We start from the raw sequence: 25750 nt of genomic DNA, 5'->3' as shown, positions 1-25750 counted from the left end.
TTGAACCAGAACATTGCATCTAACAGGCTACCATATATGGCACACCAAGAGTAGAGATGGGCGGACTCCTGGATATTCGGGTCCCGCGGGTTCGGCCGAACAGTTACAAAAAGTTAGGGTTCAGGTACCAGAACAGTATCTGAACCCGGACCGTATTCACTTGAATGAGTGACCCGAACATCCAGTGTTTGCCACGCTGTCATGTGCATGGCAGTGTGCCAAACACCGCTTCTGTTCGGAGGTTAAATCATCCCCGCCGGTCAGAGAGCCGCGGTTCCCACACTGTCAGAAGAAAGCGTGAGCGCTCAGCTGTGATCAGAGGTATAAAGTTTACCTCCAGTCACTGGTGTCAGCTGATGGAACTACTGATCCCATCATCCGACACCTGCAGCCCCTAATAACAGTGAGAGCAGGAGCGGTGGATGAGAGTATTCATCAGCCGCTCCTGCACTGTAAATAATAAAAAACGGCATGGGTCCCCCTGTATTTTTGATAACCAGCCAGGCAAAACTCACACCTGGGGGCTGCAACCCTCAGCTGTCAGCTTCAACAAGGCTGGTTGTCAAGAATGGAGGGGTCCCCATGCTGTTTTGTTAAATTATTTCAATAAATAGTTTTTAAAAAACGGCGTGTGGTTCCCCCCCATTTTTGACAACCAGCCTTGCTAAAGCAAACTGCAGGGGGGCTGGTATTCTCAGGCTGGTAAGGGGCCATGGATATTGACCCCCCCAGACTAAAAATAGCAGCCCGCAGCAGCCCAGAAAAGGCACATCTATTAGATGCGCCAATTCTGGCGCTTTGCCGGCTCTTCCCACTTGCCCTGTAGCGGTGGCAAGTGAGGTTAATATTTTTGGGGTTGATGTCACCTTTGTATTGTTAGGTGACATCAAGCCCACGGATTAGTAATGGAGAGGGTCTGTAAGACACCTATGCATTACTAATCACATAGTTGTGTTGTAAATAAACACAGCCAGAATAAAGTCCTTTATAGAAATAAAACAAAACACAGTTTTCAATTTTTATTTAAAAATAACAAACACAGTTATACTCACTTAATGCCCAATTCCACCGAAGCCCTCGATCTCATGTAATAAACCAAAAATAAAAAAGCAACAATATACCATAACTGTCTGTCATTCTGTCCCACTCCGTAATCTATGTCTGGGGGATAAACAGTCTTCAACCTGGACGGTGCCAAGATACGACCTTCCAGGCTGAGAACCACTGGTGACTGAACTGCTGCAAGCGCAGCCTGAGTGACCGGTGGTGACATCATCGAGGTTATCTCCGGTCACTGAGGCTACGTTCCCAGCCGGGCTGGACTGCCATGACCTCGGTGAGATCTCTTCTAGCACTGTGAGAGTTTTTCTTGACAATACAAAGGTGACATCAGCCGCACAAATATTAACCCCACTTGCCACCGCTACGGAGCAAGTGGGAAGAGCCGAGCAAAGCGCCAGAATTGGCGCATCTAATAGATGTGCCTTTTCTTTGCAGCTATGGGCTGCTATTTTTATGCTGGGGGGGGGGCAATATCCATGGCCCCTTACCAGCCTGAGAATACCAGCCCCCAGCTGTCTGCTTTAGCGAGCATGGTTGTCAAAAATGGGGGGGCCCCACGCCATTTTTTAAAAATATTTATTTAAATAATTTTAAAGAAACAGCGCGTGGACCCCTCCATTCTTGATAATCAGCCTTGCTGAAGCTGATAGCTGAGGGTGGCAGCACTCAGCTGTGAGTTTTGCCTGTCTGGTTATCAAAAATACAGGGGGACCCTGGTGAAGTCCGTGTTCGGTGTCCGTGCCATGGTCTGTATGTAACAAGCTTCCTTTTCTACACAGTTACTTTCTGAACAACTCTCTTAATCTGTTGGCCCTCACGGAAACCTGGATTCAGGATTCTGACACTGTCTCCCCTGCTGCCATTTCCCATGGTGGCTTACAATTCTCACATTCCCCGAGACCCACAAACATTCATGGTGGTGGAGTTGGCATACTCCTGTCCCCACAATGCACTTTGCTGGTCATCCCCCCAGTTCCATCACTCTCATTCCCTTCTTTTGAGATCCACAACATCAGGCTCTTCCATTCCCTCTGCCTCAGAGTAACGGTCATATACCGGCCGCCAGGCTCACCCACCCACTTCCTGGACCATTTCTCTGCCTGGCTGCCGCACTTCATGTCCTTAGAACTACCAACACTTATCCTGGGAGACTTCAGCATCCCCATTAACAGCCCCACTTCCACATATGCATCCCAGCTTCTATCACTAACCACTTCTCTAGGCCTCTCACAGCTCTCAACCTCTAAAACAAAGACACCCTTGACCTGGGTTCTGTCCGGCTTTGTTCAATCTCCCACCTAGACAACTCACCGCTTCCCCTCTCTGATCACAACATTCTCTCCTTCACGCTCACAATTCCTCGCCCACCCCAGCACACTCCTACCTACCACACATTCAGAAATCTCCATGCCATTAACCCTCATACACTTTCAGACTCCCTACACTCATCACTGTCCCCAATCTCCTCGTTTTCCTGTCCTGATCTGGCTGTACATCACTACAACGACACTCTTAGAAGCACCCTTGACCAAGTAGCTCCCCTCACTTTCAGAACCTCCAAACACAGAGTAAAACAACCCTGGCTCACATCAGAAATCCGATTTCTCCAGCAATGCTCTAGGTGTGCTGAACGCTTATGGAGGAAAACTCGCACACCAGAAGACTTTATCCACTTCAAATTTATGTTAAGAACCTATAATTCTGCCCTTCACCTTGCCAAACAGACCTACTTCACCACCCTGATCTCCTCACTCTCCAAGAACCCCAAGAAACTTTTTGACACCTTTCACTCTCTCCTCAGGCCAAAAGCACAAGCCCCTATCACAGACATTTGTGCTGATGACCTGGCCTCCCACTTTATAGAGAAAATAGATAATATCCGTCAGGAAATCCGCTCCCAGCCACCAAGTGCAGTGACTCCTATCCCTCCCTGCATTTCCCTTGGATCACTCTCCACATTTGATCCCATCACAGAAGATGAAGTCTTCAAGCTCCTCTCTTCTCGTCCGACTACATGCACTACTGACCCCATTCCCTCACATCTCCTCCAGTCTCTCTTTCCAGTCGTCACAACTCACCTAACTACAATCTTTAATCTCTCCCTCTCTGGCATTTTCCCCTCCTTCAAACACTATCATTACTCCATTACTAAAGAAACCCGCCCTCGACCCATCCTGCACAAACAACTACAGACCAGTTTCCAATCTCCCCTTCATCTCTAAACTCTTGGAGCGTCTGATCTACTCCCGCTTTACCCCTTACCTCTCCACTCATTCTCTCTAGACCATTCACAGTCCGGTTTCCGCCCCCTATATTCGACAGAAACTGCACTCATCAAAGTGACCAACAACTTTCTGACAGAAAAATGTAACGGTGACCACTCTTTGCTCATTCTTCTTGACCTTTCTGCAGCTTTCGACACTGTTGACCACCCTCTCCTACTCTCTAAGCTCCAGTCACTAGGCGTTAAGGACACTGCTCTATCCTGGATCTCTTCCTATCTTTCTGACTGCTCCTTCAGTGTTCTGTTCTCTGGCTCCACTTCATCCCCTCTTCCTTTCACTGTTGGGGTACCTCAGGGCTCAGTCCTTGGCCCCCTTCTCTTCTCCCTCTACACAGCCCCAATTGGACAGACAATCAGCAGATTTGGCTTTCAGTACCATCTTTATGCTGATGACTCACAACTATACACGTCATCCCCTGACCTTACCCCTGCTGTACTACAGAACGCCACTGACTGTCTGTCCGCAGTCTCCAACATCAGGTCCGCTCTCTATCTGAAACTCAACCTCTCCAAAAGTGAACTTCTTCTGCTCCCACTGTCTACTAACCTCCCTAAACCTGACATTTCTCTCTCCGTGGCTGACACCATAATAACGCCCCGACAGCAGGCGCCCTGTCTGGGTGTTATATTTGACACCAATCTCGCCTTCACCTCCCATATACAAACTCTTGCCCACTCTTGCCACTTACACCTAAAGAACATCTCTAGAATCCATCTTTTCTCACCATGGAAACAACAAAAACACTCACTGTCTCCCTGATCCACTCACTCCTGGACTACTGTAATGCTCTATTAATTGGCCTCCCCCTTACTCGACTTTCCCCTCTCCAGTCTATCCTTAATGCGGCAGCCAGGGTCATCCATCTGGCTAATCGTTACTCAGATGCATCCGCTCTTCGCCAGTCGTTACACTGGCTGCCCATTCATTACAGGATACAATTAAAAGTACTTGTTCTCACCCACAAAGCTCTCCACAGTGCGGCACTCCCTTACATCTCCTCCCTCATTTCTGTCTATTGGCCTAACCAACCACTGCGCTCTGCAAACGACTTTCGACTAACCTCTGCACTAATCCGTACCTCCCACTCCTGACTCCAAGACTTCTCCCGTGCTGCGCCAATCCTCTGGAATGCTCTATTTCAAAAAATTTGGACCAGCCACAACTTGCACAGTTTTAGGCGCTCAAAACACATTTGTTCAGAGCGGCCTATCACATTCCCTAATCAAAGTCATTTTATGTTTGTGTGTGTGTGTAGCCCATTCACTATCTCCACCTATCGCTCACCCCCTGAAGATGGCTGGACCATCATTGTAAATGCATTAATTTAACATTTTTACCATGTTCACGTAATGAATATGCGGCTTCACCCCTATGGGAGTGGAGCCAGGTCCATATTCATTACTGTAACGAGCGGTACCATGTGACCGCCCACTACAGGAAGAAGCTGCCGGCAGGGAAGCAGGGATGTGCAGGGACCGCGCCAGGAGCAGGTGAGTATGACTAGACAGCTGCCGCTCCTCCTCCCCTGCCGACGCCTGAGTATGGCTCGAGTATATGCCGAGAGGGGGACTTTCAGCCCAAAAAAGTGGGCTGAAAATCTTGGCTTATACTCGAGTATATACGGTAAATAAAAATATTCTGCGGATCTGAAAGAGTGCCAGATTCCATTTTTTGTTTTTGTTATGTATGACATATAGGCACCTCATAGGTCGTATCCCGATATCACTGCAGGAGCCTGCACTGTCTTTTCAGGCACACGACAGCTGTCAATCTCTGACAGCGGCATTTAACATGAGCGCTCTGGAAACCCGTTACAAACCCCGCCCATGGGCGCCCATGGGCGCCCTGTGCACAATTGTGGGGCGCCGATGGGTTGGCATGACAACTGCGCTTGTCATTGGAGATCTGCTATCAGCGCCGCCCTGTGGCCAGCATTCATAGGAGATGATCATTTCTGCTACACACAGGGAGGATTTTTGGGAGGCAGAATTACCAAACACCAGAAACTCAGAAATAGTTTTTTGCTGGTTTTCTTTATACTGTTCAGCACGTGGTAAAAGTGATAAGGCAGCTTTAATCTTCGGGGCTGTACAATTACAGCGATACCACATTTATATCTTTTTTTATGTTTTGTCGCTTCTGCACATTAAAAACTATTTTATAGAAAAAATATTGTCACTGGATTCTGTGAGCTTTATCTTTTTTATTTTTCCACCAGTGGAGGTTTCTGGTGGCTTGTTTTTTGTGGACAAGATGACGTTTTCATCTATACGATTTTTATTCACATTTGTCTTTTTTTTTATTTCACTTTTTTTAATGAAAATCCATAGTTTTTTGTCACTTTTTTTGTTTGTTTATTTCATGGCGTTCATTAGTTTGACAGTTTTATAGATTATGTCTTTATGGACTTGGTGATATTAAATATGTGTTCCGTTTTTTGCTTCTTTTTCATTTTTACATACGTAAATATGTGCTTTTATTGGTGTAATATTTTTGTTCTTTATTTTGTTTGGGGGGATATCAGTTTCCTTCTTAACTTTTTTTTACTTAATCCCTGTATGGGACTTTAACGTTTAGTTTTCTGATCACTGGGCTCACGCATTGTAATGCACCAGCACTGCAACACGCGAGACCAGTGATATTGCAGAACGCCTGTCAGATCCTGCTTATGGCTTCACGACCCCTGCCTCACCCTTAGCCATGCTTATGTCTTTTGAACCAGAACATTGCATCTAACAGGCTACCATATATGGCACACCAAGAGTAGAGATGGGCGGACTCCTGGATATTCGGGTCCCGCGGGTTCGGCCGAACAGTTACAAAAAGTTAGGGTTCAGGTACCAGAACAGTATCTGAACCCGGACCGTATTCACTTGAATGAGTGACCCGAACATCCAGTGTTTGCCACGCTGTCATGTGCATGGCAGTGTGCCAAACACCGCTTCTGTTCGGAGGTTAAATCATCCCCGCCGGTCAGAGAGCCGCGGTTCCCACACTGTCAGAAGAAAGCGTGAGCGCTCAGCTGTGATCAGAGGTATAAAGTTTACCTCCAGTCACTGGTGTCAGCTGATGGAACTACTGATCCCATCATCCGACACCTGCAGCCCCTAATAACAGTGAGAGCAGGAGCGGTGGATGAGAGTATTCATCAGCCGCTCCTGCACTGTAAATAATAATAATAATAATAATAATTTTATTTATATAGCGCCAACATATTCCGCAGCGCTTTACAACTTATAGAGGGGACTTATACAGACAACAGACATTACAGCATAACAGAAATCACAGTTCAAAACAGATACCAGGAGGAATGAGGGCCCTGCTCGCAAGCTTACAATCTATGAAATAATAAAAAACGGCATGGGTCCCCCTGTATTTTTGATAACCAGCCAGGCAAAACTCACACCTGGGGGCTGCAACCCTCAGCTGTCAGCTTCAACAAGGCTGGTTGTCAAGAATGGAGGGGTCCCCATGCTGTTTTGTTAAATTATTTCAATAAATAGTTTTTAAAAAACGGCGTGTGGTTCCCCCCCATTTTTGACAACCAGCCTTGCTAAAGCAGACCGCAGGGGGGCTGGTATTCTCAGGCTGGTAAGGGGCCATGGATATTGACCCCCCCAGACTAAAAATAGCAGCCCGCAGCAGCCCAGAAAAGGCACATCTATTAGATGTGCCAATTCTGGCGCTTTGCCGGCTCTTCCCACTTGCCCTGTAGCGGTGGCAAGTGAGGTTAATATTTTTGGGGTTGATGTCACCTTTGTATTGTTAGGTGACATCAAGCCCACGGATTAGTAATGGAGAGGGTCTGTAAGACACCTATGCATTACTAATCACATAGTTGTGTTGTAAATAAACACAGCCAGAATAAAGTCCTTTATAGAAATAAAACAAAACACAGTTTTCAATTTTTATTTAAAAATAACAAACACAGTTATACTCACTTAATGCCCAATTCCACCGAAGCCCTCGATCTCATGTAATAAACCAAAAATAAAAAAGCAACAATATACCATAACTGTCTGTCATTCTGTCCCACTCCGTAATCTATGTCTGGGGGATAAACAGTCTTCAACCTGGACGGTGCCAAGATACGACCTTCCAGGCTGAGAACCACTGGTGACTGAACTGCTGCAAGCGCAGCCTGAGTGACCGGTGGTGACATCATCGAGGTTATCTCCGGTCACTGAGGCTACGTTCCCAGCCGGGCTGGACTGCCATGACCTCGGTGAGATCTCTTCTAGCACTGTGAGAGTTTTTCTTGACAATACAAAGGTGACATCAGCCGCACAAATATTAACCCCACTTGCCACCGCTACGGAGCAAGTGGGAAGAGCCGAGCAAAGCGCCAGAATTGGCGCATCTAATAGATGTGCCTTTTCTTTGCAGCTATGGGCTGCTATTTTTATGCTGGGGGGGGCAATATCCATGGCCCCTTACCAGCCTGAGAATACCAGCCCCCAGCTGTCTGCTTTAGCGAGCATGGTTGTCAAAAATGGGGGGGCCCCACGCCATTTTTTAAAAATATTTATTTAAATAATTTTAAAGAAACAGCGCGTGGACCCCTCCATTCTTGATAATCAGCCTTGCTGAAGCTGATAGCTGAGGGTGGCAGCACTCAGCTGTGAGTTTTGCCTGTCTGGTTATCAAAAATACAGGGGGACCCTGGTGAAGTCCGTGTTCGGTGTCCGTGCCATGGTCTGTATGTAACAAGCTTCCTTTTCTACACAGTTACTTTCTGAACAACTCTCTTAATCTGTTGGCCCTCACGGAAACCTGGATTCAGGATTCTGACACTGTCTCCCCTGCTGCCATTTCCCATGGTGGCTTACAATTCTCACATTCCCCGAGACCCACAAACATTCATGGTGGTGGAGTTGGCATACTCCTGTCCCCACAATGCACTTTGCTGGTCATCCCCCCAGTTCCATCACTCTCATTCCCTTCTTTTGAGATCCACAACATCAGGCTCTTCCATTCCCTCTGCCTCAGAGTAACGGTCATATACCGGCCGCCAGGCTCACCCACCCACTTCCTGGACCATTTCTCTGCCTGGCTGCCGCACTTCATGTCCTTAGAACTACCAACACTTATCCTGGGAGACTTCAGCATCCCCATTAACAGCCCCACTTCCACATATGCATCCCAGCTTCTATCACTAACCACTTCTCTAGGCCTCTCACAGCTCTCAACCTCTAAAACAAAGACACCCTTGACCTGGGTTCTGTCCGGCTTTGTTCAATCTCCCACCTAGACAACTCACCGCTTCCCCTCTCTGATCACAACATTCTCTCCTTCACGCTCACAATTCCTCGCCCACCCCAGCACACTCCTACCTACCACACATTCAGAAATCTCCATGCCATTAACCCTCATACACTTTCAGACTCCCTACACTCATCACTGTCCCCAATCTCCTCGTTTTCCTGTCCTGATCTGGCTGTACATCACTACAACGACACTCTTAGAAGCACCCTTGACCAAGTAGCTCCCCTCACTTTCAGAACCTCCAAACACAGAGTAAAACAACCCTGGCTCACATCAGAAATCCGATTTCTCCAGCAATGCTCTAGGTGTGCTGAACGCTTATGGAGGAAAACTCGCACACCAGAAGACTTTATCCACTTCAAATTTATGTTAAGAACCTATAATTCTGCCCTTCACCTTGCCAAACAGACCTACTTCACCACCCTGATCTCCTCACTCTCCAAGAACCCCAAGAAACTTTTTGACACCTTTCACTCTCTCCTCAGGCCAAAAGCACAAGCCCCTATCACAGACATTTGTGCTGATGACCTGGCCTCCCACTTTATAGAGAAAATAGATAATATCCGTCAGGAAATCCGCTCCCAGCCACCAAGTGCAGTGACTCCTATCCCTCCCTGCATTTCCCTTGGATCACTCTCCACATTTGATCCCATCACAGAAGATGAAGTCTTCAAGCTCCTCTCTTCTCGTCCGACTACATGCACTACTGACCCCATTCCCTCACATCTCCTCCAGTCTCTCTTTCCAGTCGTCACAACTCACCTAACTACAATCTTTAATCTCTCCCTCTCTGGCATTTTCCCCTCCTTCAAACACTATCATTACTCCATTACTAAAGAAACCCGCCCTCGACCCATCCTGCACAAACAACTACAGACCAGTTTCCAATCTCCCCTTCATCTCTAAACTCTTGGAGCGTCTGATCTACTCCCGCTTTACCCCTTACCTCTCCACTCATTCTCTCTAGACCATTCACAGTCCGGTTTCCGCCCCCTATATTCGACAGAAACTGCACTCATCAAAGTGACCAACAACTTTCTGACAGAAAAATGTAACGGTGACCACTCTTTGCTCATTCTTCTTGACCTTTCTGCAGCTTTCGACACTGTTGACCACCCTCTCCTACTCTCTAAGCTCCAGTCACTAGGCGTTAAGGACACTGCTCTATCCTGGATCTCTTCCTATCTTTCTGACTGCTCCTTCAGTGTTCTGTTCTCTGGCTCCACTTCATCCCCTCTTCCTTTCACTGTTGGGGTACCTCAGGGCTCAGTCCTTGGCCCCCTTCTCTTCTCCCTCTACACAGCCCCAATTGGACAGACAATCAGCAGATTTGGCTTTCAGTACCATCTTTATGCTGATGACTCACAACTATACACGTCATCCCCTGACCTTACCCCTGCTGTACTACAGAACGCCACTGACTGTCTGTCCGCAGTCTCCAACATCAGGTCCGCTCTCTATCTGAAACTCAACCTCTCCAAAAGTGAACTTCTTCTGCTCCCACTGTCTACTAACCTCCCTAAACCTGACATTTCTCTCTCCGTGGCTGACACCATAATAACGCCCCGACAGCAGGCGCCCTGTCTGGGTGTTATATTTGACACCAATCTCGCCTTCACCTCCCATATACAAACTCTTGCCCACTCTTGCCACTTACACCTAAAGAACATCTCTAGAATCCATCTTTTCTCACCATGGAAACAACAAAAACACTCACTGTCTCCCTGATCCACTCACTCCTGGACTACTGTAATGCTCTATTAATTGGCCTCCCCCTTACTCGACTTTCCCCTCTCCAGTCTATCCTTAATGCGGCAGCCAGGGTCATCCATCTGGCTAATCGTTACTCAGATGCATCCGCTCTTCGCCAGTCGTTACACTGGCTGCCCATTCATTACAGGATACAATTAAAAGTACTTGTTCTCACCCACAAAGCTCTCCACAGTGCGGCACTCCCTTACATCTCCTCCCTCATTTCTGTCTATCGGCCTAACCAACCACTGCGCTCTGCAAACGACTTTCGACTAACCTCTGCACTAATCCGTACCTCCCACTCCTGACTCCAAGACTTCTCCCGTGCTGCGCCAATCCTCTGGAATGCTCTATTTCAAAAAATTTGGACCAGCCACAACTTGCACAGTTTTAGGCGCTCAAAACACATTTGTTCAGAGCGGCCTATCACATTCCCTAATCAAAGTCATTTTATGTTTGTGTGTGTGTGTAGCCCATTCACTATCTCCACCTATCGCTCACCCCCTGAAGATGGCTGGACCATCATTGTAAATGCATTATTGTAAATACACACCTGTACTTTGTATCTCCCCACCTGATTGTAGATTGTAAGCTCTCACGAGCAGGGTTGTTTTATTTTGCTTTTATCATTGTATTATTGTTAATGCTGTTACTTATGGCTCTTGTGTTTGAAACTGTTTAACTGTAAGGCGCTGCGGAATATGTTGGCACTATATAAATAAAGATTATTATTATTATTAGTAGGTGTTCGGTACGGACATCGAACTTTACTGTTCGGGTTCGCCAGTCTCTAACCAAGAGGTCATTGTTTGACCTCCAGGTACCATGACAACCATCGTGATTTTGTCGCAGGGGTGCCAATGTGGGTGAGAGGGGAAGCCCCCTTCCTCTCCCGACCTTCCAGATTGCTATTGATCGTGGCATCCAGAGGGTTAATCAGCCGGCCCCGGCTGTTACCGCATCAGCTCAGCACTTCCCATGGATCACATGCATCACATGAGCACATGTGGATCACATGATCACAGATGTAAATCATTCAGCTGCGGCAATAAAAACGAAATCTCCGAGCACTAAAAAATACTCGGAGGACCCCCGAGCGTGCTCAAGAAATCTCGAGTAACGAGTATATTCGCTCATCACTAATTATGACGGATATCATATATTTTAACTTTAGGCTGATTTTCTGAAGTTTTTCACTCCCATACACTTGTAACTGAATCACTTGCACATTTATTGCTCTGTTCCTTTGAGATCCACAATGGTTATTTAATAGAACGTTTTTAATTTTGGAAAATATATCTGCACATTGTTCATCATCCGTGGGGACTGTACACCTGTCAGAAATGGTAAATTGTATTTGAGAGCTCACACACACCTCCATCTCAGCTCTTGTACACCCCCTTATTCTATGCTCATTCATTGGATGTTCATCCACACTGAGCCTGTGTTATCCTCACACACGGAGGTGGGAGGGTGAGTAAGCAGTGCTTGCCTCAGTCACTGGGCACAGTCACAACCCTCAGGCTGCACATCAGCACATTGCTCTTTCCTAATTCATATACCACTGTGGCTTTTTTGTCTCTGGAGTATCAGCAGTTTCTCACCCTCCCTAACTGTTTTATAGGGGGGAGGTAAAAGGGATCTGAAGACGTGAAGATGGCGACAGGGATGAGCTGGCATCAGCAACAGCATTACTACAGTGGAGGGGCTTCTACCAGTACTGCCAAGTTTGTGCCCTCATCTCCTGGTGTAATGGCACATCAAGCTGGACTTAGTATGGAGTATACTGCAGAGCTGCACCTTAAAATGAGCAAGAAGATAGCACAGCTAACAAAGGTAATGAGCAGTTATAGAAAGGGTTAATGACGCTGGGATGCATACTAGTGTTGGCCTTTAAATCGTTGGCTTCTTAAGCCATTTGTGAAATGCATGCTGATGTACAGCGCTTTCACTGATGAAGTATGTATGGGTATATATATATATTTATATGTGCTAGTTTGTGCATATACATATATATATATATATATATATGTACATACATACATTGTTTTAAAATATTGTGCAAATATTTACTTTGGAGAAAAATAATAATGGTGCTAACTTTCAGGAATAAATAGAATGTTACTGCTGCATAAAATATAATAAAATATACTCATCGGGAGCTATGTAAATGTCCCTACCGATAGCATTCAGTATCACTGATGGAAAATCGAACACTCAATGCATTGAAGCCATTTTTGGTTGTTGATCTCTGTAGATGACAGTCATTTTTCTGTGTTGTTATATTCGACTGTACATTCCTTGAAAATAACGTCTTTCTAGGTTACCAATTGCCTGTGAAAGTCTTGCGTCAGCATTGGCAGTGAGTGACGGGACAGCCCACCTATTCCTTCTAGTTGTCCAAACCACAACATGGCAAAAGTCACATTAAAAATATGGGCAAACGTATGCAGCCATTTGCCTAAACAGTTGCATTTGTCTTGCAATGACTGGCAGAAGTGTTCCACCAGATGGTGTATGCTTTTATTTTCTTTTTGTATTCATTTGTATTGAAAAGCACATTCAAATACTTTTTTTCAATAGAGTTGTAGCCAGGGTTATATGAAGTAAATTACCAGAGGACACCTTTTTGGGATACTGTGAGACAGTCTAGGTCCACATAGGTGTAATTGTTAGATTTGTACGTTTGCCTATAGTCTAGAAACGCAATCGGAAACAAGCCTTAAAGGAGTCAGTTATGTAGCTTCAGAGAATTCTAAAAATTGAGTAGGATATTTGGGGAATTTAAGTTACTACATATAATGTCCTTCTGTTCTTTTTCAGATTACAGATTTCACAGCTAGCAATAATGAATAGATTGCTGTAAATGACTTAATGACAGGAGCAATAACGTTACATTTGGGAACCTATTCCTTAAAATGTCACTTGTATATCTCGCCAAGTGCGGACAAACAAAGGAAAAGATTACATTTACTGGTCTTATTTAAATATGTACGACATATTTATACATATTATATTTACACACATATATACATATCTATATATAAATATTTACGTTGACCTTGGCCCATATCTTTGTTTGAAGGCCTCTTAAGTTGCATGGACACCCTCCGTTGACCAAAAACAGAGCTCACTAAATGCGTGGACTTGTATTACTAGGATAGCCACTTTACTGAATGGCCACCATGTACTACTATAATTCTCATGCAGAAAAAATGCACTGGCCGTGACTTCCCCTGGCACACTCAGTTGTTTGCTGGGGGGCTTACGAAACAACCCTTTTAAAGACCTGTCTAATTAGTCACTTTCCTTTACCTTCTTTGCAGGCATAGCATCTGGCAATTGACTACAGTGCCTTGCGAAAGTATTCGGCCCCCTGGAACTTTTCAACCTTTTCCCACATATCATGCTTCAAACATAAAGATACCAAATCAATATTTTTGGTTGAGAATCAACAAGTGGAACACAATTGTGAAGTTGAACGAAATGTATTGGTTATTAAAAAATTTTGTGGAAATTCAAAAACTGAAAAGTGGGGCGTGCAATATTATTCGGCCCCTTTACTTTCAGTGCAGCAAACTCGCTCCAGAAGTTCATTGTGGATCTCTGAATGATCCAATATTGTCCTAAATGCCTAATGATGATAATATAGTCCAACTGTGTGTAATCAAGTCTCCGTATAGATGCACCTGCTCTGTGATAGTCTCAGGGTTCTGTTTGACGCACAGAGAGCATCATGAGGACCAAGGAACACAACAGGCAGGTCCGTGATACTGTTGTGGAAAAGTATAAAGCCAGATTTGGATACAAAATGTTTCTAAAACTTTAAACATCCCAAGGAGCACTGTGCAAGCGATCATATTGAATTGGAAGGAGTATCATACCACTGCAAATCTACCAAGACCCGGCCGTCCCTCTAAACTTTCATCTCAAACAAGGAGAACACTGATCGGAGATGCAGCCAAGAGGCCCATGATCACTCTGGATGAACTGCAGAGATCTACAGCTGAGGTGGGACAGTCTGTCCATAGGACAACAATCAGTCGTACACTGCACAAATCTGGCCTTTATGGAAGAGTGGCAAGAAGAAAGCCATTTCTCAAAGATATCCATAAAAAGTGTTGTTTAAAATTTGCAACAAGCCACCTGGGAGACACACCAAACATGTGAAAGAAGGTGCTCTGGTCAGATGAAACCAAAATCGAACTTTTTGGCAACAATGCTAAACGATATGTTTGGCGTAAAGGCAACACAGCTCATCACCCTGAACACATCATTCCCACTGTCAAACGTGGTGGTGGGAGCATCATAGTTCGGGCCTGCTTTTCTTCAGCAGGGACAGGGAAGATGGTTAAAATTGATGGGAAGATGGATGGAGCCAAATACAGGACCATTTTTGAAGAAAACCTGTTGGAGCCTGCAAAAGACCTGAGACTGGGATGGAGATTTGTCTTCCAACAAGACAATGATCCCAAACATAAAGCAAAATCTACAATGGAATAGTTCACAAATAAACGTATCCAGGTGTTAGAATGGCCAAGTCAAAGTCCCGACCTCAATCCAATCGAGAATCTGTGGAAAGAGCTGAAAACTGCTGTTCACAAACGATCTCCATCAAACCTCACTGAGCTCGAGCTGTTTGCCAAGGAAGAATGGGCAAGAATTTCAGTCTCTCGATGTACAAAACTGATAGAGACATACCCCAAGCGACTTGCAGCTGTAATCGCAGAAAAAGGTGGCGCAACAAAGTATTAAGTTAAAGGGGCCGAATAATATTGCACGCCCCACTTTTCAGCTTTTGAATTTCCACAAACATTTAAAATAAGCAATAAATTTCGTTCAACTTCACAATTGTGTTCCACTTGTTGTTGATTCTTCACCAAAAATGTACATTTGGTATCTTTATGTTCGAAGCATGATATGTGGGAAAAGGTTGAAAAGTTCAAGGGGGCCGAATACTTTCGCAAGGCACTGTATATAATACATATTACCCAGTGGACGTTAAAGCATGCATCGATTACTGAATACATTTGTTACTAGAATTACAGATAATCTTTTATATACTTTTTTTTATACATTGTTGAGATTGCTTTTCTTTTAGATGTTATAGGCTCTTCGATATATCAATGTCCTGTTTTTAGTAGGATATTTTTTTGAAGTACTTCTAAAATAAATCAAAGTTAGACAGTATTTGGTATCTTCCATATCAGTTAAAGCCCAGGAGTGCCTCCAGTTGAACATGACTTGTGTGGATTCTGTCTTTTACACCTGGCCTCCTCTCTGGAATGCTGAATACCCAGGAGACCAGTTAATGCCTGTGTTTCAAGGGAAAATGGAGACATGGTCTGTTTGTGTACTGATAACTAGGACGCCATAAACACTTTTGTCTCATCTCTTTTCATGTGGTTATGCTTGGTTTATTCAATCTTCTCCTAAGCAAAATAGTAGATCAGATTATGCTTCCATTCTGTGGTATATACCTTATATTTATAGGAAACTTGGTGAGACAAGCAGCTGAAATCCTTGGATAAGGGCGCATGTATGTATAAATGAACATTAGCCAGAAGGGAAATCTTAGCTGGCTTGCCATCCAGACTCAGTGGTACATCAAGTTCAGCTCAAGGCTTTCTTACTCAAATGCACAAATTTTGCTGGAAGTGGAAAGAAACACAGATTCCGTAAATTGAATGTGTTAAACAGGAAAGGCTGAGCTTATTGTATTGATTTTATTATATCAGGCTATATCTGATTATTATCATGTGGTTAAAGAAAGAACCGTCTGTTTCAGTATTAAATTGGAAGAGCGCGCGCTGTTCCTGTGTGTTTCACATTCTGACATCATCCTGTCAGACACTATGACCTAGATACATCAAGGGTACTAAGCATTAACACTTATTAACTCCTAGCTATATGAATGAGCAGGAGCGAAGGCAGGCAATAAAGTATTTAGGTCTACACACCGATAATATATCTAAGAACTTCTCTTTGGACAATCAATCTCTATTTGTTAGAAGGATACCTTGATAATAGGTTGATTACATAGTTTCCCTTAGCTATGATCTCCAGCGGAAGCTGTAATATGTGTTGAAATCTGGAAGCAAGTGATAAATTTGCCTGTAATACCACCACAAGGATTTTGCAAGCATTGCACTGGGCCCTTTCAAATCATTGGATTGTCCACACGATGGAGGACAAGCCTTTCAGACCAACAGACACTCTTCATAACTTTGTTTAAAGGGAAGTGCTGCATTTTTTATTATTTAAAACAAAAAAATTCTTACATAACATGTTGTTTTAACCTGTGCTTTATTAAATTGTATTTTTTTTTATAAATGTTTATTACAGCCACTGGAGGCTGCCATTTTACTTTGCTGGCCTGTAAGTATCGCTGCACAACACTTACACTGTAAATACGGCAACCACTGGGCATAGGAGACAGCAGTCGGACGCCGACCCTATGCCTTGCATTACATCAGCAGTAAACTGGGCACACCTCTGTTGGCTGTTCAATTCACAGCTGTAGGTGTGGCCGGGTGCCATTTTATTGTAGCCCAGCACTATCTGGTGAGCTCCACTTACCCACTATCGCCAGGATCTTAAACCGTAAGCTGTACTGTTCACTTCCTTTAAATCAGGTCCTGGGTTGCGTGGAGACTGGAGGAGCAGCAGACAGCAGTGAAGATTGCGGACCGTAGGAGCAGCGACGACTTCATCCATTGGTAAGTATCAGGGCTGCGGCAGTGTAGTTCCAGCCATGGTGCTTTTGTGCACAGGCAAAAATATGAAGGGGGAGGGAACATGGAAAGTGGAGTGGGGAGAGAGACATGAAAAGTGGTGAAGGGTGAGAGACATGGAAAGTGGTGTGGGGAGTGACTTATTGTCCTTTTCCTTGTCTCCCCCTCACCCTCATATTTTTGCCTTTGCAGAAAGTCACTAAGCCTGGCCCTGATACTAACACCGCCTCATCCCTGATTCTCACCAATGGTCCACAGTGCTTCTCCGGCCCAGTAGCTTGTGGAGGTCACAATGCAGTCACCAACGAAATGGCGCTGCAGTGTGATTCTACTCTTTATTCTGTATTGCACACTGTATGGGTTTCATTATACTGTATGGTGCACTATGTGGGGCCCATTGTACAATATGGAGGACTATATGAGAATCTAGGGGTTCATTTAAATGAAAATTACTTTGTAATTACTTTGTAAGTTGGTTTTTTTTGGGGGGTGGGGGTTGTCAATAAATGTGACCCCGTTCCATCCACATGTATGAAAGCAGTGGAGAAATGTGTGACCCTGCTCTGTCTAGTTCTATAAGAGTAGTAATGCAGTGAACGGAGCGGCGTCACACATTACACCACTGCTCCCATAGAACCACTCTCTGTTAGGCAATCCCTGCATATTGTGTTGCTGTCGAACAGCTTCGAGTCATGCTGCCGTGGGGACTCAAAATATTTTTTGAGCATGCCGAAGACACTCGGTTAGCACACTACCATGCTCGGCTGTCACTATTAGACTATTAGATTAGGCTGTGCGGCCCTCCAAAGAAATGCCACTCTACACCATTACTGACCCACTGCCAAACCGGTCATGCTGAAGGATGTTGTAGGCAGCAGATCGCTCTCCACAGAGCTTCCAGACTCTGTCACATCTGTCACATGTGCTCAGTGTGAACCTGCTTTCATCTGTGAGTTGCACAGGGCGCCAGTGGCGAATTTGCCTATCCTGGTGTTCTGTGGCAAATGCCAAGCGTCCTGAACGGTGTTGGGCTGTGAGCACAACCCCCATCTGTGGATGTCGGGCACTCAGACCACCCTCATGGAGTCAATTTCTAACAGTTTGTGCAGACACATGCACATTTGTGGCCTGCTGGAGGTCATTTTGCAGGGCTCTGGCAGTGCTCCTGTTCCTCCTTGCACAAAGGCCGAGGTAGCAGTCCTGCTGCTGGGTTGTTGCCCTTCTGCGGCCCCCTCCATGTCTCCTGGTGTACTGGCCTGACTCCTGATAGCGCCTCCAGCCCCTGGACACTACGTTGACAGACACAGCAAACCTTTTTGCCTCAGCTCGCATTGATGTGCCATCCTGGATGAGCTGCACTACCTGAACCACTTGTGTGGGTTGTAGAGTCGGCCTCATGCTACCACAAGTGTGAAAGCACAACCAACATTCAAAAGTGACCAAAACATCAGAAAGCATTGGTACTGAGATGTGTTCTATGGTCCCCACCTGCAGAACTGCTCCTTTATTGAGTGGGTCTTGATAATTGCCAATAATTTCCATCTGTTGTCTATTCCATTTGCACAACAGCATGTGAAATTGATTGTCAAACAGTGTTACTTCCTAAGTGGACAGTTTGATTTCACAGAAGTTTTATTTACTTGAAGTTATATTCTGTTGTTTTAGTGTTCCCTTTATTTTTTTTTAGCAGCGTAGAAAGAATGTCTAAAGTGTTATAATAAACTAATACACTATCAAAATGGCAGCAATTTTGGTGACATATTCCTACAGGTTTCTCCTTTACCCCACAGACTGTGTCTAAAATCCTCTTAATCACGAGCACTAGTCCTTATTATGTTTTGAGGGGGTTACTTGATTTAGTAATACACACTATGGTACACAGGTTGCTTTCGCAAGGCAGCTACAAGTTTTTCACCAGTTATATTCCCAAGAGCCTAATTGATCCCTGACAATACAGTAGTACTGCTGTGTGACAGAGTAGAAATGAAAATCCAGCTCCAGCGAGGTAAACTAGTAAATTTTTATTTAGATGACAATATAAATTGTTGGCATTGTTGTGATGGACCAGTTAGAATTGGCTGGAGTAGGTAGAAAACATGATATTAACTGGACTAGTTTTGAACATGTGTGTTCTTAAACCCTATTAGACCAAGTTTAAGAACCCACGCTGTGTTCGAAACGTGACCGGTTAATATCATGTTTTCTACCCACTCCAGCCAATTCTAACTGGTCCATCACAACAATGTAAACAGTTTTTATTGTGACTTTCTGTTTTACCTTGCTGTAGCTGGATCTTCACCTCTACTCACTCACATTGCCTCCACGTCCAGCAGAGCTATCCCATGCTCCGCTAATGGAACTCAGTGGAACTCAAAGGAAAAGTCCTAAGGGTGAGCTGAATCAACTTTTTTACACTTTATAGTAGTACGGCTGGGCAGTGATTGGTGTAAAGACTATGCGATCTCGATTGCAAATCATCACTGAGCAGTCCAGAATGTTGGGAGATTCCAGCTCTGAAACTCGCAGAATTCTTAATGCTGTTCTTTGCTAAAATACATGCTGTAACTCAAGATTAATGCAATATAAGCAGTGCTATATAGTCATAAATTCAGGTACATCAACTTAAAGGGTTGTCTGGTGAAAACAAGTTCTCACCTATCCACGGAATACGTGATAACTTATTGATCATTGGGAATCAACCAAGGGAACCTGCACTGATTGGGAGAACGGGGATCTTTTATATCCGTAGAATGGAGCAGCAGTGCGTATGCTCAACCACAACTCTATTCACTCCCTAGAGGGTTGTCGACTCGAGCACTGTGTTCAGCTTTTTCTGACAGCTCTATAGAGAATGAATTTAGTGGAGGTTGAGTATATAACCTTCCACACCATTTTGTAGCAGGGTTGAAACTTCCCTGCTAGTAATAGGACACTATAGTGAGTTATCAGCTATCCTGTAAGTAGGTTAAAGCTTGTTTTAAGTTAACAATCCCTTTAATGAATTATTTTCTATGCAATTAGCCTCTTTAGAGGGAAGATGACTTTATGTCTGGCACCAACTATTGGATGTATGAATCCCAAAAGTCAATACTGACCCTTTAACAAGTTTTTCCACATGACGTAGGATAAGAAGCCAAATCAGGAACTACATTTGCGGATATGTTTTGGGGTCTTGCCCCTCAGATTCAAACTAATGTTCAAAGATGAATATGTGTTTGAGTAAAAGAGAAATCATTACATTACGCAGACAATAATGGGACTATGCATGTTGTAATTTATTTATAAATGTTGACATGTCCTTATCGTGGGTTATGGAAAATAAGTTTCTGATCTAGCAGAAGGGGAAATAAAAAGGAATAGTTCCGAACATCCTGGACGGCGCTATAGTATAAAGCTATGTAGGGCTCACTGTGCCAAACTATGGGGTTGTACATTTTATGTCACTGAGAAAACTTTTTACGGAACCACTCTGAACTTCACATAATATCAGACACCTCTGGATTTTAGAGACAACTGGATAGGCTGGATTTTCTCTGTAATATAAAAACAAAATAATTATTGTGCATATCAAATTGTTACCTAAAAGGCAGCCTAACAATATAATATAAATACACTACGCTGTAGAGTAGACAGAAGAAAAACTATAAGCACTGGATCAACCTCTCAGCAGTCCCTTCAATCAAATGTTTATAAGGACCTTAGCTCTCGTGAGTGTTCGGGACTCTTCATTATTTACATTGGTCCATCTACCTGCATGCCATTTATTAAGGAGCCCCCCGTGCTCAGGTTTGCAGCATTGTCCCATAGAAGTGAATGGAACAGCGCTGTGATCCTGAACAGTGGCGCTACTAAGGTGATGGCATACAGGTAAGCAGAGTGGTGCAAACAATGAAGCTGCTGCACTTGCTTGTGCCCTTTCAACCACCTGATTGTTGGGGGTGCTAAGTGTCAGACTCCCACCAATCTGGTATTGATATAACCCATCCTAACGATAGGCCATCAATATTGTAATCTGGGAAAACCTGAAAGTTCCTGTCTTTCCATGTTCAGGTGATCAGTAACTATAACATGATGAGTTTTATGTTGTGAATTGAATATACAGTACGGTGGTGCTAAATGCAAGCAGTCATATGGTTAATTGAACGCAGAGTGTTGCACTGAGGCAGATCTCAGGGAGCCGCTGATGTGATTGAGCTTGACACTGTTTGCTCTTCTATAATCACCAGGATATTGTTTCCTTGATGTTGACAAGCGTACGATTGGCCAGCGTTTCAATTAAATGAGAGATTCAGACCAATGTGCAGTAGGTTAGAAGATAATGATTTAGTAATTCTTTGCGTGTCTTCCCTTGACATGTATCTTCATATATCAGCACTACATGCATAGCAAATCAGGACTATTGCTCTTAATGTGTCAGTGCGTTGCAGCTTGTTGCTCTTGGACACATCGAGGATAATCCGAAATGAAACACTGATACAAAAGACTTCATATAATGACTGAAAAAAGGACATTAAGTATTGTAATTCTATTCTACATCATTTCAGCACAGGCTGAATCATAATAAGGTGTTAAGTAAGTGTGGTGTTACATAGCAGGTGACCTGTAGATAATAGTACTTTTTGTCCCCTCTTCTAAGTGACATTAAAGTGAAAAGAGCCACAATGAGGAGGAAGCTCTGCACTTATTATTCATTCATGTGTTGCATGTGCAGCAATGGAGAAATCAGAGCTGGTTGACAGCAGACCACTTAGCCTAACAGAATAATTACATCATTAGATATTAAAAAAATAAGGTGTGAGTAAAGTTCTCACAATGAGTATTTGATGAGTTTTTGATGTTGCCGATTTTCTGCAGCATTTCTGCAGCAGTTGTTGTTGAACTACATGTCTGCAGTCACTCTGTGCAACTGCAGACTTGTGAATCCTCACATCGCGCATAGTGCACACTGTGAGGTTACTTCAGTACTAGGAGCGGGTGGGAACATTACCGGACGTGTGTGATTTGGATACGTGTGGTCACATGCCAACTAGATGGTCGCAGCCTTTCTCAACGCAAGTGTAGTGAGCGAAGCCAGATACAGATTAATCGGAATATGGTCAGAACTATGCAAATTGCATACTTGCAGTCACATGACCCCTCACCCCCCACTCCTGGCATCAGAGAATCCTAACAGTGCATGCGATAAGAGGATTCACGTAGAGTGACTGCAGACTTGTAGGATAAGACTGGAAAACCCATTAAGTCAGTTGCATTTTATTTTTCATGGTGTTTTTTTGAGCTCTTTTTTACTCTGCAGTTTTTGTCTCTTTTTGATATGTCATGTTTTAAGTTAAGCTGCTTTGTTTTTTTATATGCCTTTTGGTATTTGTCTTCGACAAATCTTTGTTGATAGAGTCATGTGTGGATTACATGCAATTTTTATCTGTGAATTTTCCATATCTAATGCAAGTCTATGGGGAATAACTGCATATAAAACTCAGTGTGCGTACCGGTAAGAAGAATTGACATGTTGCAGACTTCAAACATGAACTGCAGATCAGTTTACACTTTGCTGAAACTTAAGACTCTGTGTTTTTTTGCATAGTGAACATACTGCATGTAGTGTCAAGAGATCATTGTAGGAACTTAACCTAAAAGGTAGAGGAGTCAGGAGGATCGCTAACACAAGCAGTTAGGGTGGTTTTAGATACCGTATTTTTAGAAAAAATTGCATGTTTTTGCTGTTGTTTTTTTTCCAGCTATATTTAGGTAAAAGACACCGTTGCTACATATTAGCTTAAAGCCAGTAGGAAAAACTATAAACAGTGGTGAGTGCCATTTTACTGCCTTGGTGCATTTTTTAAATTAGCCTTTTTTTAAAAAAAAAAACAATGCTGTATTCATGGAGTTTTTTTGTCGGTGCATGTGCTAAAGGCTTGTAGGACTTAAAATACTATAAATATGTTCAAACATCCAACATAACATCTTGCAAAAACCTCTTGTAATAAAATATATGAAATTCATGGTGTTTTTCGGTGTCAAAAATGAAACAAAAGCTGGCAGAAATCCATGTTGTAACCTCTAAGCACTAAGAGGTTAAAAGGGGATTAATTCTGCTGGTAAGGCCACGTTCAGTTTTTGAGTTTTTTACCTTAGTAATAGTAAGCTTAAATCTGCCTAACCTACCTATGCTCGACATTGCCATTTCCATGTGTGGCTCTACCATTACTCCCCAGCCACATGCCCGCTGTCTTGACGTCATACTTGATTCAGATCTTTCATTCACTCCTTACATCCGATCACTGGCTCACTCATGTCATCTTCACCTTAAAAACATTTCTAGAATTAGACCTTTTTTTACTTTCAACACTTCAAAAACTGTTACTGCTACTCTTTTTCGTTCTTGTCTGGACTATTGCACCTCTACTAATCAATCTCCCTCTTATTAAACTCTACCCTCTCCAATCCATCCTGAATGCAGCAGCTAGGATCATATTCCATTACACTGATGCCTCTATCCTGTGCCAGTCATTGCCCTAGTTACCAGTTCACTCCAAAGTTCAATATAAATGTATCACTTTCACTCATAAAGCACTCCACTCTTCAACACCACTCTACATCTCCATCGTCGTAGTCTACCATCCTGCCTGTGCCTTCCATTTTACTAATGACGTAAGATTAACATTCTTAATAATGCGAACCTCCCACCCCTGTCTCCAAGACTTATTGCGTGCTGCGCCAATTCTTTGGAATGCATTACCCAGGACACTTTGATTAATCCCCCATATTCCCAGTTTTAAACATGCCCTAAAATGCATTTCTTCAGATTGTCTTACCACCTCAACATATTTATCTAACTATCCCTGTTTTGCCCATACAACATTTTCTTCAAAACCAGGTCCCTCGTATCATCTGTTCTCACACCCGTTGTGCAAGTAATAGACCTCTATGTCTGTACTTTTACACATATATTGGTTGGTGACCCATTCATACAGCATTACATAAACACCCTATCTATTACATTGATGGCCTGACCGTTCAATGCGAGCAATTGTTACCATCCACCTTTCTTGTCTCCTCTATTCTCTCCATAGATTGTAAGTTTACTATCAGGGCCAACACTCATCCTAGTATCTGTTGATTTATGTGATTATTGTTGTTCTGGAATGTTTTTTATTGTCTGTACAAGTCCCCTCTAAAATGTAAAGTGCTGCGGAATATGTTGACCCTATAGAAATAAAATTATTATTATAAGATCAGTCAGGGGTGAACCTAGCCTCTCTGCTGCCTGAGGCGAACGGAAAAATGGCGCCCCCCCCCCCGTAATAAAATCAGTACAAATTAATCTGGTTTACTCTTTACTAGCCTAACGTAACGCACATGGAAAATACATACACTTTTAAATAGGAATATATTTGAAACATCGATCTTTACACTTCTTCAGGGACTAAATGCCGCCTGCGGTGAAGTGATCAACTTGCTTCATTTTAAGTGTGCCCTTGGCCAGGGAACAGTGGTTACTGTAGCGCTTCTTCCCCGGCAGGCGTCCGTGTCGTACAGATGCGGCACTCAGTTGCCACACGTATTACACACACGGACAAGAATATCTCCAGTACCATTTTTTCCGGTACCGGAAATATCAGGATGTGTGAAACCAGCCTAAAGCCACATTCATACGTTCAGTATTTGGTCAGAATTTTACCTCAGTATTTGTAAGCCAAATCGAGAGTGGGTGAGAGATCCAGAAGTGGTGACGTGTTTCTTTATACTTTTCCTCTGATTGTTACTCTCCTGGTTTTGGCTTACAAATACTGAGGTAACATATTGAACATGTGAACGTGGCCTGATAGCGTGTTTCTGTTACTTCTGACTTCCCGCAAACAGCTGGAGCGAACTGCGACGCCCATCTGACCCGTAATGGACCGGGACCGCCCCTGGGTGAGTATAATATAACCTTTATTTCTCATCTTTCAGGTTACATCGGGGGCTTATCTACAGCATTACAGAATGCATTACAGAATGCTGTAGATAAGCCCCTGATGACGGTGGCCGCAGCTCATATACGATTTTTGGGGTGACAGATGCCCTTTAAAAAGGTACTACTGGCCTTTCAGATACTCAATATTAATCTGACCTGAAAGCAAAATGACTATAGTTGCCCATAGAATATGTCCTCCACTTGCCCAAGTAAGTCACAATAACATGTATGGGTATAACATCCTTTTCTTATAAGCACCACTTATTTGTACCATATAAATGAGATCATGTATATTCTATTCATCCTATAGGCAAATATAGTCATTTTGCTATCAGGTCAGATTAATATTGAGGATCTGAGAGGCCAGTAGTACCTTTTTAACACCCCCGCCCCCTTTTTCTGTTCCTTGGTTATAGGGAAAGGAAGAACAGAGAGAGAGAGAGAGAGAAAGAAAGGAGGGAGAGAAAGAAAGAAAGGAGAGAGAAGGAAAGAACAGAGAGAGAAAGAAGGAGGGGAAAGAAAACAGAGAAAGAAAGAGGGGAAAGAAAGAACAGAGAGAAAGAAAGAGAGAAATAGAACGAAAAAGAAAGAAGGGAAAGAAAGAACAGAGAGAGAAAGAAATAAAGGAAGGAAAGAAAGAACAGAGAGAGAAAGAGAAAGAAAGAAGTGAAAGAAAGAGGGGAATGAAAGAACAG

At 43.6% G+C, this 25750-nt stretch overlaps 1 protein-coding gene across 9 annotated transcripts in view; it reads left to right on the top strand.

The window, feature by feature from the left end:
* Positions 1-25750, top strand: part of FAM184A (family with sequence similarity 184 member A) — a 313220-nt gene that overhangs the window by 9017 nt on the left and 278453 nt on the right. For 5 of the 9 annotated variants that reach the window (XM_077289547.1, XM_077289544.1, XM_077289543.1 and 2 more), the window contains exon 1: positions 11820-12200. In XM_077289547.1, coding sequence (XP_077145662.1) covers positions 12021-12200 — 180 coding nt within the window. In that variant the 5' untranslated portion in view covers positions 11820-12020. Of the gene's footprint in view, positions 1-11818; positions 12201-25750 lie in introns of those variants that run through there. The other 4 variants (XM_077289549.1, XM_077289542.1, XM_077289548.1 and 1 more) reach the window with 2 other exon arrangements.

The sequence above is a fragment of the Ranitomeya variabilis genome, chromosome 2 (assembly GCF_051348905.1).
Source record: "Ranitomeya variabilis isolate aRanVar5 chromosome 2, aRanVar5.hap1, whole genome shotgun sequence".
NCBI lineage: Eukaryota > Metazoa > Chordata > Amphibia > Anura > Dendrobatidae > Ranitomeya > Ranitomeya variabilis.
Note: the sequence above shows the minus strand (reverse complement) of the source record. Positions and strands in the feature narration are given on the sequence as shown.